The sequence below is a fragment of the Parasteatoda tepidariorum genome, chromosome 5, assembly GCF_982258835.1.
Source record: "Parasteatoda tepidariorum strain Cologne lab strain chromosome 5, Ptep-v5.0, whole genome shotgun sequence".
Lineage (NCBI taxonomy): Eukaryota > Metazoa > Arthropoda > Arachnida > Araneae > Theridiidae > Parasteatoda > Parasteatoda tepidariorum.
In genome coordinates this window covers 117372442-117389851 of record NC_141759.1, presented here as the reverse complement: position 1 = coordinate 117389851, position 17410 = coordinate 117372442, and the positions used below count along the sequence as shown (strand labels likewise).

General features: G+C 27.6%; 1 protein-coding gene across 35 annotated transcripts in view; it reads left to right on the top strand.

Annotated features, from left to right (window-relative positions):
* The first annotated feature begins 2962 nt into the window (after nucleotides 1-2962).
* The window catches only part of LOC147810073 (recombining binding protein suppressor of hairless-like), a 42130-nt gene continuing 27682 nt past the window's right edge, over nucleotides 2963-17410 (top strand). For 25 of the 35 annotated variants that reach the window (XR_015434171.1, XR_015434162.1, XR_015434159.1 and 22 more), the window contains exons 1-4: nucleotides 2963-3176; nucleotides 4769-4900; nucleotides 5883-5978; nucleotides 6386-6566. Coding sequence is in view for 3 of the 35 variants with exons in the window: in XM_087164946.1 (XP_087021072.1) it covers nucleotides 3151-3176; nucleotides 4769-4900; nucleotides 5883-5978; nucleotides 6386-6566; nucleotides 11553-11663 (546 nt within the window). In the remaining 32 variants the exon portion in view is untranslated. Of the gene's footprint in view, nucleotides 3241-4768; nucleotides 4901-5882; nucleotides 5979-6385; nucleotides 6567-8061; nucleotides 8133-11552; nucleotides 11671-17410 lie in introns of those variants that run through there. The other 10 variants (XR_015434165.1, XR_015434166.1, XR_015434167.1 and 7 more) reach the window with 6 other exon arrangements.

Genomic DNA, 17410 nt, shown 5'->3' with positions numbered 1-17410 from the left:
CGAAATTTTTCCGATTATTAGCTATTATTCGCTATTTCCCTAAGAAAAAATAGCTTTTTTTATACACAGAACACTTGATTCAGGTTGAAATATCCAAAAATATATTTAAAAAAGTAATATAAAGAAAAAATTTGAATATCGACCCTCGCAGGGTTTCGAACCCATGGCCCCCGGGACAATAAATCTGACTTGCCACACAGCTTTACCAACTGCGCCATGATTCATACGCCTGCGCCGCGAATATTTAGCTTAAAAAACGTCAGTGTAGGGTATACCGGGCAATGGCACTTGACCTTAAAAAAACATCAGTGTAGGGTATACCGGGCAGTGGCACTTGACCTTAAAAAAACATCAGTGTAGGGTATACCTTGCAATGGCACTTATCCAGACCTAGTATGACTAGATCTTTGATAAATGTCCGAAATATATACTAGGTCTAGTGCCACTTTTGCTATAGCTTATTTAAAAAAAATTAAACAAAGCGTTTGAATCAATTTTAAACTGATTACGAAATTATTGCTTTAAAATTAAAAAAAAATAATAATAAAAACTGCGCCAAATAAAAGTAATTGAAGTAGTTGCTTTATACAGCGCATGTGCTGAAAAAAATTTTAAAAAAAATTATCAAGGTGCATCTAAAAGAAGATGAATGTCCCAAGAAAAATTCAGGAGCTTAGGGTGAAACCGGATAGCTGATTTTCAATCCAGCTGCCTTTGATGACTTTCTTTCCTTTTTAGATATTTTTCTCTTGTCTGTTGTTGTTACCAATTATATTTCAAGTTTTTATTTCGTTTTAAATTTTTTACCTGAATTGAAATACAAATCCAAGAAAAATTCTCTTTTATTTAATTTTCTTTTATTGCACACTTAATCTAATTTTCCTCAATTTTGTGGTTGGCATCGTTGCTATTATCATCCGTCCTTAGCAATCGTCCCGAAGTGCATTTTAGAACACATACTATTTAAATATTACCAAAAATAGTACGCTAAAATTTAAATTAATTAGTAATAAAAAAGGAAATTTCTTCTCAGGTAAGAAAATTTTCAACGTTAAGAATTGTAGGATTGAAAAATTAAACAGTATATCAAGTCTTATGTGTAGAAATCAATAATTTATGAATTTAAAACTGACTGTTCAGTTACTGTGTACAATTTTATGTTCTCAGTTACAAAAATTAAATATCGCACTAACACACCTGAAAAATTTATAACAGGAAAAAAATGCCTAATTAAACCATAAAGAACGATTTAAACTGATTAATGAAAAACTAGTTCTTTCTGGGCTTTTTTAATAGATCTAATTACAAAAATAATAATCTGAGATTTTAGAAAATTATTGAGTGGCAAGTGATATTTTTTAGATTGAAATATGCTTAAGATACAGAAATTATGGCACAAAAAAAACTTTCGTGTATGAATAATAATTTTTTATTTAAAAAATAAAACGTTGCGTGCATGCACCATTGGCCAAATCTAAGGCTCCTATATTATCAGAGCTGACCTATCAAGCAATATTGGAGCAAAAAAGTTCGCAAGTTAACGTTATGTTAGTATTGTGCTTATGTTTAGCTCTTTGGAGCAAAAATAGATGATGAGTCGGCCTGTCTAATTCAGGGGCTGTAGCCAAGTCAATGGACAAACCATTAGTTGAACATTAGCTATTTTTTCATGAAATTTGTTATATTTTTATTTTATATACTGAACGCTCAACTCTTTTCCGTCATGAAAACATAGGATCAATCTTAAAGGGAATAATTATACATTTTCAAAAAGTCGAATTGAATAAAATTAGTGAAAAATATCCTGAACATTTATAAATCGCAAAATGTTATTTTAAAAGCATTTTTTTTTTTTTTTATCTTGAATTAAGCTTTAGTTGCTTTTTTTTCTGTAGTGATGCCGATCTTTAGGGTAGATATAAAAAAAATTATGAAAATTTTTAGTTTGATGTAATGAATATGAAAAAAACAATTTTCGAATCAAAATATATTTTCAGAAAATAAAGAAATGTTTTCAAAATTAAGGGAGCGCGAAGTATGATTCAAAAATGTTAAAGATTTTAACAAGCCAGTAATACTTAAAAAAATTTGCATTTTCTTTTCCTTCAGAAATTTTAATTTTAGTTAAGACACCCCTTTTGACTTTTCCTTAGACCAAGTGTAAATGTTTGGAAACTTAGAGTTAAAAGAAAAGTTTTAAATACGTTTGTAAAAGTACGTTAAATAAAAGAAAGTTAAATAAAAGAATAATAGTTTAAAACCACTCTTTTTGTATTATTTGTAGAAAAGTCTTTCACTGCATTCGAATGCAGTGAAAATTGTGAGCAGAATCCTGTTCACAATTTTTAGATTTTGAGTTTCAATAGTTTTCTACATTTTTTGTAATAATTATATTTGCGAATTTTTTTGTATTAATGTTCTAAACAAGTCATGGAGTGACTCTTCAAAGGTATTTCCTCTTCAAAGAAAAGATAAATTACAATTTAATTGCATTATCAAAAAATTATTTTTTATTATTAAAAAATAAAAAGTAATAATTTATGTCATTTTCTTTAATCTTCTAGCTTCATTAATCTTTAGGTCAGCGAAGTCTCGCTAGTATACTCCAAACCACCGTATTTTGACAGGGCTGTCAGAAAGCACGCGAACCTATGATCCCAACCAGTGTCATGGAAACTATCTAACCCCCTCTACAAAAAGTCCAAACTGTGATGGCAAGTCTGAAAAACTTTCAATACATATTTTCTCTGCCGTTTTTAATACTTCTCCATACCCAAGTGTTTTATTTTAGCCTTTCTAGTTAAAGGATTTCATTTACCAGGTTATGCTTCAAATCTCTGTCTCCCTTTCGCGAATTTTTCTTAAACAGTGAGAATGTCCCTTGAGGTTAAACAACGGGTGAGCTAGATGCTTTAGGCATTTCAATTAAAATTTAAGATTAAAGAACTCATGTAACAGAAATAGAAGGTCAGAAACGTCGTAATCAAAACAAACTGAATACAAATTTGGCAGAAAATTTAATTTTTTGTTTTTTCAATCAGCTTCGAGAAATGAGATTAAAATTTTCTATTTTTATAAGTCTATGAAGAATGGACCTCATTTAAGAAATCTATCGTCTCTTGGGAATTCCTTTAAAGAACATTAAGCAGTATGCTTTTGATGAAGCTATATGCTTGGTTAGTTTTATTTCCACCCACTAAATGTTTAAATTAGTCATGGAACTAATTTAATCTTTGAGTGGTATACCATGCTTATTGTATTTTCTACTTCAAATCGTATTTTGATATCGTAAATAGAATAGTAATTTTTAATATGAAATACTGAAGTATGAATAGTACTCAAACCAACTCTTAAATTCGATATTATATAGGTTTTATAATTTTGTATGAAACTTTAATAATACAAGTATAGTTATTTTAAAAAAGAAATGTAAAAAAACTACATTTCCTGTTATTATATTAAATTGTAATTTATTTAAATTCAAATATGTTTATGTAGGAACAGATTGCTAAACAATTCTATTTGGCTATTTTTACTATCACCCATTTCATTAAATTTATTTCGGTTTTTTTCATTTTTTTTTCAATGTCCTGGAAAAAATAAGCTTTTGCCAGTAAATATTCGTAACCATTACCAATCCAAAATTTCTTGACAATCTGGAATAAAAATCTTTGTTTACTATATTTTCCCTTTTTCTCAAGAAAGACCCACTTTCATCTTGGTTTTTGAGCCCACATTTTTTGTTGAAAGTTTTTTGCTTTGGTAAATTCTTTTACCCTTTATAGTTGAAACCATTAGTTTTGTCACACCTTGTATACTACTAACAGCTATGTAATTGATTAAATTGTTCTCAGTTAAAAATTCTTGCAAATAAAAGTTTATTCAGCTAACTTTATTTTTGTGTAAAGAGACAAATTTTTGATTTTTTATTTGCTAAGTTAAATAATTGAAGTTAATTGTTTTTGTGAAATATGACTAATTTATTGATATATGCCAATAATACTTACTTTTTTGATGATGCTACTGAAATTAAACATAGTTTTTTTTATTTTTTAAAAAATTTCTTTAATGTATGTTTTATAAAATAATTTTTTGATAATCAAATTTACAACATTGAATTACTGTGTTTTATACAATCTACCTCTCTTTTTTAGTAATTTATTAAATAGCACCCTTCTGTGTTTTTCACATTTTTTAATAATTATGAAGCAACAATACTGTGAATTCTGTTTTTCATTTGATTACGTAAACCAAGTTGGAAGATTAGACGAAATAATGATAGGTGGATAGTTGAAAACCCTTAGAATGTAGTAATCATTGATAAAGAAAAGACAGTAGAAAAAAGTGAATTTTTATTTCTGTCTAAAAATACCCTTTTGAAGAACATTTTCTTTTTTTTTTTGGGGGAGGGGCACACTTTTTTTTTAGATTTAGGTAAAATATACAAAAATTATTTAAAGAAATTATGCCAGAAGAATGAGATAAAAACACATATATTGCTAGTTTTGATGTAATAAACATGTGTTCAGTTATATATTAAGATTATTTTATAGGTAAATAAACCCTTTATGTACTTATTACAGTTTAGGAAATTTTAAATATTGACTTACTGACCTCTTGGTAGACACTCATTAAGAATTGTATCATTAAGAATTAATCTTCTCTGTTATGGAATTATAGAAAAATTATATGATTATAGTCATTACACATTTATAGTCACTGTCCACTGCAATAAAGTTTCTCATTCAAACATTTTATTATTTCACAGGAATGGACACCAGATGAATATATACCAGATTTTTTTTACGATCTCAGAAAGCTCTCGTGTATCTGAACGACTTCATCACTGGATTGATTTATTGGTTATAAATGGTCTCTTAAACAAATGGATTTGTTTTTGGTGTGTTGAAAATCGTATTCATTTTCTGTACTGTGATTTTTAAGTAGCTTTTAGACGTATCACTATCCATATAGATTAGTTTTTCAGGTAAATATTAAAATAAATAATGTGAGAGTACTAATTTTTTTTTTATTTCTTATTAATGAAATTATTTATTAATAATTTAAAGTTTAAATTATTCTTTTATAATGGTTTTAATTTAGGTGGAAAAAAAACAAACATGGTAACGCCAACTTAAATTTTTTTTTTTTTTAAAAATCTAATATTATGGCAGATATTCTTGCATTTTGTAGGGGGGAAACACACTAATAATTTCCTTTTAAGCAATTTTGTTAATTATCACATTAAAAGAAAATAATAAAAAAGTTGTGAAATCCATAGCAGTAACTACCGGGGGGAAAAAATATTGAAGCGAAATCACGCGAATCGGTTTCTTCGAAAAAGGGTTACTAAATGCGTGTTTTCATTTCAAGATTCAGTTGCTGTAATAAATAATATCAAATTAGTAATATAGGATTTTAAAAACTATGTGAAATCAAAAGTAATAACTAAATAAAAAAAATTACTAGAATGAAAATTTCTGCTGAGAAGAAAACCAAAATTATTTACTTCCTAACAGAAAAATCTTTTTTCAAGAACTCGGTATTGTTCTGTGACAATGTTGCCACAGGGGAGAAAAATATCACCCATTAGTATATTTTTAAAATATGTTACATATGTTAAAATACAATCTAGTTAATTCCTACCTAGATCCTTCATTTAAGCTAGTGTATTTTATTTTTCTTGGCGGAAGAGCTTTTAAAAATCAAAATCAGGTTTAAAATGCTTATAATTAGAGATAGGTTACTTTAATATTTCTAAAATGATTTTCATCCTATATAATTATTTAGAATTAAAACTTACTATTTATTCCACTTGACATTTTTTTTCCTATTTATACTATGATATAAAACTTATTTAGCATTACTATTTTTGTTTCCAGGGAATGTATGAAAAAATATTTGAGAGAAAGGGGTGATATGGTGCTTGTTATCCTGCATGCTAAAGTTGCTCAAAAATCATATGGCAGTGAAAAAAGGTAAAAATGTTATTTTTTTCTTTTATAAATTAAAATTATAGTTAAACCTGTATATCATGAACTTGAATTACATTTGTTTTTCTAACGGTGAAGGGGGGCAGACTCCTTTTGATAGCCAAATATTTTATTTCACAAAATATTTATAAAAGGTTCTTATTTTTTGTTGAAAAATTTGGTTATGTCAGAAAATTTGGCTATGTCAGAAGTATCTGTTTTTTGAGGCAAATACGTGCTTTATAAAATTTAAAAGGCCAACACAGTTATTATTTTGGTGAAAATGTTAAACAAATTACCGTTTTCATTCATTAACATATTTTTTTGCTTTCTCTTTGAATTTGTAATGTTGATGTATGACTGTAATTTTATTGCTTTTAAAACTGCTGACGTACAAAATCATGCATTTTTAGGTTTTTTTGCCGTCCCCCATCTGTCTATCTACTTGGAGATGGTTGGAGGAAAAAACAGGAGCAAATAGTTCGAGATGGTGAAAGTGAGCAAGGCTCTCAATTATGCGCTTTCATTGGGATTAGAAATTCTGATCAAGAAATGCAACAGTTAGATTTCAATGGCAAAGCAAGTACTCATTATGTAAAAACTTATGTCTTTTTATTTATTGATTTCCTTTTCTTTTTTAATGTATATTTTATAAAATTTACACCATGCTGCTTTTCATTTTTCTTAAATTTAAGTAAAATTTTTAAAACAAATAGAATGTTGGCACAACTTTTATCAGAACTTAAAAACAAGGCAATAAGTCTAGCTGATTCTTAATATAACTTTTTAAATTATTTCAAGTATTGGTGGAGAAAAACTTAACCTTTTTGTTACTAAATAAAAAGTAACAGTTTTCAAATTCAATGTAAATTTATGAATAGAAATTTATAAATTATCAGTATATAGAATTGAAAGATTGTCTGTGTGCTTATTTCATTGCTCATTTAACATTTATTTAACTTAGTATTATTAATGAACATTGATGTTGATCAGGTTCATTCGTGGATCATCTAGTTCAGTAAAATAAATATTTGTGAATTGTAGTTATTGAAATATTTAATGAACAGGAAATTTTTTCCTGTGATATTGTGATACTGTGTGTGATAAACTGAAGTGAATAATCCACTCACAGTTAAAGAGGAGTTTAGTGTATAGTAAAATAATTATTATAGGGTAAATTTTGAATGAAAACATTGAATAAGAAAGAGCAAAAAACACAATTTCTTTATTATCACTATTGTGTAAAAATGTTGTTTCTAATGTCACTTGCCACACGAGCAAGCCTGTTGGGTGAAACCGTGCAAATTTAAGGCAGAGCTGTGTAAAAATTGTGCACATGATTCAAAAACACAAATAATTTTAACAGAATTGATATCATTATTTTTTTCATTCCATTTAAATTTGAAGAAATCTTTAAGCTAAAAGAAAAATGGTATTGATTTCTATTTCATTTATGCACTGATTTTGCTCTAGATGTTGGAAAATTCTGTTGATTTCATGGTATTTTGGGTAGTTAAAAAATTTTACTTATTTATTATAAACCATGATCTTATTTTGCATTGAATAATTTTGTTAAGTGAATACTGTTCTATTCAAAAGTATCAAGGGATATTTGTAACGTTGTTAACTGTTTTAATAAATTACATAAAATATTAAACAAATTTGTCTTAGACATTTCGAAGCAGGTTTCTGGAAATTCAGGAATTTAAATTTTTTTTTTAATGTTTGAAAATAATTCAATTTTTAAAATCATCCTTCACTCTTGTTTTGCATTAAGGGACTTTTGTTAAATAATTTGATTATTTTCTCTAATATATTATATTATTATTATTATTGGAAAACCATGAAAACCTCTATCGATTAGCCTGACTGTAAAGGGACTCCACACCATGATCTATCTACCACTGAAGATATTTCAAGTCAGCACTGTGGTCGATTCATGCAAATTTACAGATTTTACTCTCGCTTTTGGACTCTCCACCTATGCTATAGCACTGAACTTCTTATATGAAAAGCTAAAACAACTATTGCTTTTTTATTATTACTTTTATTACTGTTTCTAACTATAATAACTACATCTCTTTTTCAGATAAAATTTATTAACTTCACTATATTCCTAAGTTGAACCCGATCCAGAAGACAAGGGAACTCCTGGATCAAGTATCTTTTCCTCATCACTTTTTGTGAAACTAACCAGCATTTGTGTTATGTGGAGAGGAAAGTCATGATTTTTTTAAAAAAGAAAGTTGCGACAAGTTATAAGTTATTATTTTTTCAAATTAAGAGCCAAAGCTTCTTTCCAATCTTACGTGAAACTTATTTTAATATCGCGTAAACTTATTTTGATTTAATATACTTTGTTACTACCTGAATAATGCTAAGTAATTGCTATGCTTTTAGTGTGAAAAATCTCAGTTTCATTACAACACGCGAGTTTTAAATAACAGATTTAAATAATCACTTTTTAATCTACTGTGTTTTGTCCGTTTTTATTGAAAATTCATGTTATTCTTTAATTTTTGGCAGTTTTTATAATGCAATCCCAGATGATTTTAAAAATTCCGATATTTATTACATCCTGGGAATTATAAATCATACATTCAAATAATTACTCATAGTTACTTATGCATGCTAATTTTATCGTAAATTAATGCATTTTTTGTTCAATTATTGCGATAATAAATTTTGCTTTTAAGTTTTGCTTTTTGTTTAAACTCTATAAATTTTCTTTAATAAAGATATTTAATTTGATTTTATATTACTCATTAAAATACATTTGTATATATATATATATATATATTTTTTACTCTTCTTTCAGTGAGCATTACAATTTTTTTTCATAGAATTTCTATTCCTTTTCCCCAATATTCAAATATCGATATATTATACTTTTTTTAGTCGAATTAATTACTGATAAATATGGAAAAAAAATTGAAAAAACACAAAAACGGGTACTTAGCTAGTAATAGATAATAAAAAAAATGAATTCATGCTCTATTATGCCTTTAATAAAATAATAAGCAAATTCCTCAAAGAAAATTTAATCAAGAAAAAGAAAATATTTAACAGATCATCATTCGAGGGCACTTTGATAACTGTAGCAACATTTAAAGTCATATAAGATTGACTCAAACTTGCTGAAAAATTTGGTTATTATTTATTAGATCTGCAGGTTTATGTGCTCAATTTAGACTGGGAAGATTTCCGTACCATGATCGAATAATCGCTATGTCTTGATCACTTCAGGACAGCGGACTGCGAGAAACTAAAAGAAACGTCGTAAAATGAGACTAACTCGAAGGGTGTAACTCATAGCCACTCCCAAGCAAACATTTACATGTTTTTCTTAATAATTTTTCCCATTAAAATCAATTTGGCTCCTTGGAGATCGTAGTTGGCGTTTTAGATCACGATACGGAAATATCCCCTTTATTTTTATTATACCTTTGTCAAATAGAGAGACAGATAGCTCAATACAGAGAAGTTGGAGCACGGTGGCTCAGGGGATAGAGTTTTTGACTTCTAATACGGTGAACCGGGTTCGAATCCCGACAATGGCTTATTGATTCGAGATCTGCACCCGGCCCGCACCAACCATAGTGCTGATGTAACGTATCCTTAGTAGTAACGTATCCTTAGTAGTAGTAGTTAGATTCAGCTCGTCGTCAGGCAAAACAAAACTGTGGGAGTTTTTCGTGGATTTCCTTTCCATGTAACTCAAATGCGGGTTAGTTCCATCATAAAGTTCTCCACGTAGGCAAATTTCTCCCAATACTAGGCCTAGGTGTTCCCTTGTCTTCTGGATTTGGTTAAAAATCACAAGACTACTGAGTTGGACATGAGTAGTCGTGAACACAAAAAATCGGATTGGTTGTTAAATAAAATAAAAATATAGAGAGTGTCCTCAGTGGTAGACGGATCATGGGTTCCTTTGCAGTCAGGCTAACCGAGGGAGGTTTTTGCTGTTTTATTCTCCATGCAACTATAATGCGGGTTAGTCTCATCAAAAAAGTCCGTCATGGAGGCAAAATTTCTCCGAATATTTGATACAGGGGTTCCCTTGTCATCTGTATTGGGTTCAAAATTACAAGACTACAGAGTTGAACATTAGTAGTTGTAAACCCTGAAATTGGATCGGCTGTTCAACGACAGTAATAAAATAAAATACTGCGAAGGACAGTTCGAGGATAAATCCAGGGTAAAAGCGAGATTCAAACACGCAAACTCTACGCTTAGAATTAGATTATTTATTCTAATTTCTGCTCTTTTTTTTAAGATGTTTACCAAATAGTCTGCCGCGCACTGCTATCTTACCTTTCATAAAATTTGAATTCCAAAAAAACTAATAACGGATAGAAAATTAGTAAGCTAAAAGCGTAAAAATATTTTCACACAGTCCTTCGAAACTGATTTAATGTCAACAATTTTTTTTTATTAGCATTTGAATTGCTTTTAGCATTAATTAATTGAAAAAATAACAAAAAGATAATTTTTAAATTAAAAAAATTCGACTAAAATAAAAAAAATTCTTTGAAACTACAAATTTTGGGGTGCACAACCTTTTTTAATACTTACTCTGCATGTTGACTAGTGATAGGTTGCTTGAGTATTTTATGTTATAGTAATTTTTATATAAATATTATATTCAGAAACGAAATTATCTGCAGGGATGGGGCATATATATATATCATAAGATCAAAATAGTACTAGTATTTCAATTTTTGCTTTATTTAGGTCGATATTCCACTTGTTATTTTTGAGCTAGTTTTAGTTTCAAATTTATTATAAGTGGTCTCTTTTATTTTGAAGTTTTATTTGGAGAAAAATTATTGAATTGTGTAGGATATTATAAATGGTGTATACCTGTTTGGTGTGGTATATATATATTATATCGTTCTGTAACGAAGTGAACAATAAATTTACTCATTAGTAAGAGATAACAAAACTGAAATAATTCATTTGCTAGTTTAAAACAGTGCTTAACGTTCGAGGAACCAGTTTATTTGTTTATTTATTTTCTTGATAAATTTGTGTGTATTGTGTAATACTTAGCTTTGTTAATCTGAAATGCTCTAATGTTTTTAAACATTACTTCTCAGTATTCCAATTGCTATTTTTAATTGAAATATTATCTTTATTTCATTGTTTTGTAACTGTTATATTAAGATACAAAGTCTACGGTGTTCATTCTAGACCTTAAAAAGGCCATTGGAAACTGGAAAGAGCCCCTAAAAAAGGGCACCAATCATAAAAAAAAGCATTATGTGCAAATATTTGCTTGACTTTAAGACACTCAAAATATACAAAGTTTATCACTAAGAAACTTTTTTTTTAGCGCTAATTAGTTTGTATTAAAAAAAAATAGTTCCTTAGTTAAATTGGTACTTTCTAGAAATTGGTTTTAAAGTGAGCTTATTATCAAATTTCGAAGCTCATAAAAAAATATCGATATGGTTTGAGAGTTGGTTGGTGTAAAATGTACAGTTTTGCAAAATCCTCAGATTGTTTTTTTTTTTTTTCATGTTGATAGCTATGCTTATTTATGTACTTAATTTAAAATATTTTTTCTTTCTTATCTAGATGATGAAATTGTTGGATATCCTTGAAATTCTTTTGGAAGCTGAAGATTGCAAACAAGAAAGAATTGATGGTGGTATCATTGGTAGTCAAAAACTAGAGGCTATCAGCTGATCTAATGGTTAGTTAGTAATTAACAATAAACTTAATTTTTACATACAATTTATGAACTTTGATTAGATTAGAGAGATGATTGTGCTCCTGAAAAAGTACAGATTTTTCCCTTGTATTTTAAAGTTTCCTTCTTGAGGTAAATGCTTAGAAAGAACAACTCACAAGAATTTACAATAGGTAGTTAAAGGCATTTACATAATAAAATATTTACATAATTAAAAAATAACTTAAGCCAATAATTCTCTTTCTTGTGTGTTTTAAAATTTATAATAACTACTGAAACCAAACTTTAAATTTATTAATTGATAATGAACGAGTTCTTATATGACGAGCCTACAATATGAATTTTTAACATGTGGGTCATTTATTAATTTATTTTTGTAACATAATAGACCTGCTAAATGTAACTAAGGTGCTAGTTTTCAGTTTTGCTACCTAAATGTTTCATTTACTACTTACCTTTAACTACCTTGCATTACCTTTTATATTTTTAACATTCTATTATGTAAACACTTTTTAAATGGTATAGTTATATATTGATCAATTATCGTTTGTTAAAAGTTTAAAATCATCCTATCATTAATTTTACTTAGTGTTAAATTCTTCTAGTCTATATCTTTATAACAGGAATAAGAAAAGTACTATGAGCATTGTTGTAAGTAGGGTGTCAGCACTGTAAAATGCATATTAATCAACTACCTTAATTTAATAGAATATTAAGTCTTATCTATAAAATACGCTACAGCAGATAAGATACTGTAAAATTTGTATTTCACTATTTAGATATTATATTATATAATACCCTGGGTATTTACCCAGGTAAATACTTAAAATTCATAAATACCTGGAACCCTACCATGAGCTCCATGGAATGAAATTCCATCTGGGAATGACGTCACGTTCCAACGGGAATTATTTCCCCCCACCACGAACACCTTGGAAAGAGTTTCTTGGCAAAAAACAACCGGTTTTCTTACCAGCCGATGTCTACCGCCCGGAATCCTGATTCTTGGAGGGAATGGTGAATTTTTGAGAACTAAATACGATATTTCGCCGATGAATGTCTTAATTATTTTCTATTTCATAAGGGAAGATTTCAAAATATCTAAAAGATAAACGTGCCCGAGCCATTTTCAAGACGATTATTAAGAGATGTTTTGTTTCGTGTGAACGAAAAAATACTTTCAGAGTTAACTAAGAAATTACAGCAAACGAAATATAATTATGCTCTTATTATATGATAATTGTTACTATTTTTTATCTTATATTACCTGGGATATATAACTTGACCAATTCCTTTTTTTGAAGTTCCAATCATTTCTTTTTTTAATTTTCTTTCAATGAACTTTTAATTCAACAGTATTTAACTTCATTCCGAACGATAGTTTTTTATACTATATACAGATAGCAGCAAATTTAAAGGAATTTGTTGCAGGCATGATGTATTATAAAGTAAACAATTTATTTACAATAAGAAATGCGAAAAAGAAAATAGAATAAAAATGCTTCGAAAAATATTTATGAAATATGTACTTATTTCTTCTTTTACTCATTTTAAAATCTTTTATTCTCATTCTTCCATTAAAATATATACTATAAAAGCTGTGGAAGTAGTTCCTTAAACTATAATTTTTAAGTATTTCAAACGTGAAAAATTTTACAAATCACAAAAATTTTGTTTACACAAATCTATAAATTAATTTCTTGTGAACATATTTATTTAATTATCAGTAAAAAACAGCCACTTTAATAATGTAACAAATAAACCAAAGTAATAAGCAAAGTAGTAACTTTAGTCATTCATATTGTTACAAATTTAATTGAAAACTAATGAACTTTTCTGAAATTAAGTTAATTTCTAAGAGACCGATTGGTAAACGTTAATTTTTTGTCTGATAAAATTTGATTTCTTTCTGGCAATTAGTTTTTATTTAAAAACTAGTATAATCAGTAATCTATCTACATGCAGAACTCAGGCACGAAATTTTGAAACTTAATTCATTAAAATATAATCTTTATTTTAAGAGTTGTACTTTTTAAAAAATATTTAAAACAAATAGTGAAACACATTAAAAGATATATCTGAAATATTTATTATGAAAAAATGATTTTATTCTATGAATTATACATGTTAAATATGACAGTTTTTAATTAGTAATAAATTATATGTATAATAAATTAAAGAATATTTCAAAGTATTCGCAGTTTATGTTTTTTTAGTCTAATGAAAACAGAAAAACATTATAAAAAGAAAACAATAAATCGTCAAAAATATTATCTAAATAGCAGAAGCTCGTTTCGTTTTAGTCATGCTAATGCTGCCAAACTAAAAAGGAAAATCTAAAGTAAATTGTGTGATTGGTTAAATTTTAGCCACGCCCTGAGAAACGAGTTATCGTGGAATGTCTGATTCCATGGTACGGTATTGAACGTTCATGGAACCAAACTTTCCCAGTTTCACTTTCCAGCTGGGAATCTTCATTCCATTCCCGGTAGCTTATGGTAGGGCCCCTAGGTATTTATGAGTTTTATTGAAACTTTTATAATCATGTTCTTTTGGGTGTTAAAAAAGTATATGTATTTAAGGTACAATTAAGTTTTACTTACATGGTCAGAAATTAATTAGTTCTTAACTAAGACGAAAAATTCCTTCATAAATGATTAAAATCATTGTATTTTAGTTTTTATTTGAGAATGGCTATGGTTTAATCATCCTGAACTTCACAGTTTGATTCATAATTCCTAATATTTTTGGCTTCTCATCTTAGAAATATATTTTTAAAATGTAAAATATTTTTCAGATTTTAAGTAATTTATTTTAGAAAATTCATCATACAAAAATTTCTCTTTATATGAATACTATGCAATCTAACTCTGATCTATATTTAGTTGTAAAAAAAAAAGTAAAACAAAAAAACTGTTTTTCAATAAACAGCTTGAAAGCTTTTTTGTATAACTCAAACAGAAAATTATTAGAAAATAAGCATTTAATGGCGTATTTTTTAAAATAAAGTATTTATTTAAAAAATAACTTTAAAATTGGTAAAAAAAAAGTCATTAATATTCCTTTTCGGAAAAAGAGATACTTATGCAAATTTTACCATATAAAAATAATTCTAACAAAATAAATATTTGTAATAGTACTGAAAATTAAATCTATGAACACAGATAATTTTACCATTGTGTAATTATCATTTATTTTTCTTAAATATGGAATATGAATAAATAGGCAGTGTTTTTAAGAGATGGTGGTTATTTTTACAGAAAAGACAAAGAAAGTACATTTATAGGGATCAAAGGGTAGACAGGGCTTCTAAAATTGTTTAAGGAAAACACTGCATAAATCCTACATAGTGATATAAATACATATTAATATAATACATAAATATATACACATCACATGACACCGTCTATAAAATGCCATCCTGGCTTCCATAATTCTATAAACAAACATTGAAGAAAAAGTTATCTTTAAAAACTCATAAAATTTTTGATATTCTCCCTTATGTATCCACAATGCGTATTTTTATTCGCTAAAGAGTTTAATTTAAAGAAATATTTAATTAAAACTTAATGTTATAAATTTAATTAAAAATTCTTAGCAATATTAATAATCAATATTTCACATAAAACTGAAAATTAAATGAAAATGAAACTTATGAAACATTACCTCACTAGCCCAGACAGCAGTGTCAGATGCTTAAATATTTGTTAGTCTAAATTTGTAATTTTTTTGTTTTTTTTTTGTTTCATTAAATGACATTAAGTTTTAAACTCTTAGTTCTATTTACATGTACAAATTCATCAGAGACAACACCTCCCTGTTTAGATATCAAAGTTTAAGTTTTGCACCACTCTGACCTCTTCTGTAAATTTAAGATAGCTGCAAAAACTCACTTTGAACTTAAAATATCGACATTTTGCTTTAAACTGTAACTTCTAAGCTTTTTAAACTATAACTTCTTTCTTCTTAAACTATAACTTAAACAATTAACAGCTTTCCTCTAAATATTTTACTGTTCACTTATTTTAATAGAATGTTTCTATAATTTTTTTTAAAAATTCTAAGTAATAAAGGCTCATAGTTTTACTAGTTCCTTAGTTTTGTGATTAAAGGAGTAAATATGATGTAAGTACTAATTTTTCCAAACATAAAAGTTATTTTAAATTTGTTATTATACATATTTATAATATTATTATATTATTATATTTTATATATAAATGAATGTCTTTGGGCTAAGTCTGTGTGCCAAATGCAATGAAATTTGGCATATATATAATTCAAAGCACTAAGAAGATAATTGTCAGTGTTATAGCATTCTATGACGAATTGTTCAAGCGGGATAGGCAAACAAGGAAATTCTGACTAGTTAAGCAGTACCCATTGTTTTGAATTTAACTTTTGACAGTTCAGTTTTTCAACTATTTTAAATATGACATCAGTAGTGATATTTGTTAGCTTACAGATCTATTTGTAAAAAAAGAGTAAGGAGTTTACTGCTAGTACATTGAATTATTTTTTAATTGCTGTAGAATAATCATTCAGAATAAATTTATTCTGGCTAAATTTAATCATGACTAAAATTTCTGTGAATGATGCCCATCACTCAAACCTTTATATGCTATTAGTTTAAGTAAAAGTGAATATTAAATTTAGTTTATGTTTTTTATTCTTCATAACATGAACTACTCATTCCATCAGGGTATGTAAATGTTAAAGTACTTGTCAGGATTTTAGTGATTAGGTTGAAAACCATAAGTATAAAATCTGTCTTCATACTGTAGGGGAGAGTGGGGTCAATTGTAACAGGGTACGATTGTAACAGAGCAAAAATTTCGAGTGTCGGGTTCTAGATTTGGTTCCTAGGTGGCGCACAAGGTGTATTTCATAAATCTACATGTACACCCCTGCTGTCAGCCATTTTTATGTACTTTTGAAAGAGTTACATCACAAAAGATATTTTGAAGCTGCGTAAGTACTTTTTTTGGTATTAGAATATTATATTGTAACAAAGTAATTTTGTTTAAACAAATAAAAATTATTAACCGAATATGTAAGTGGACACCTTAATTAACATTTCAAAAAAAAAAGATTAGTTGTGTCAATTAACTAGCACTGTTTTTGACAAATGAAGCTGAAATGGCGTCTTGGGGACAATTGTAACAATAAGTAAAGGGGCGATTGTAACAGCTGAAAATAAATTCATAATTTCAATTGCAATTGTTTAACCATTTAGGTCCCATTTCTTATGTTTACAAACCATTACTTAACTCTTTAAGAACCACAAATAGTTTCATACATCATTTATATTATGTTGCATGTGCATTATTTTATTTGTCACCTTTCACAGCACAAATTAAAACTTTTAACCCCTTAGGTCTCTGCTCAATATTATTTTTACTCCTAAAATATCACTACTATTTTAATCAATAAAAAAATATATCACAACTATGATAATCTGTATGATTAACTATGTTTTAGTTGAATTTATGAACTGTTACAATTGACCCCGTAAGTGGGGACAATTGTAACAAGTGCACGACTGTCAAAAATTGTTAATAACTAATATAACAACATTTAAATTAAGGTATTTATTTTTTTTTCTACTAGAAGAGAGTCTACTTTACTCGTCTGTCAATTAATACTAATAATATATTGGATTTTTTGTTAGTTAAAAATAGTTAAGTAAAAAATGTTACAATTGACCCCACTCTCCCCTACAGTTTATAATAAATTCTGTTATGTA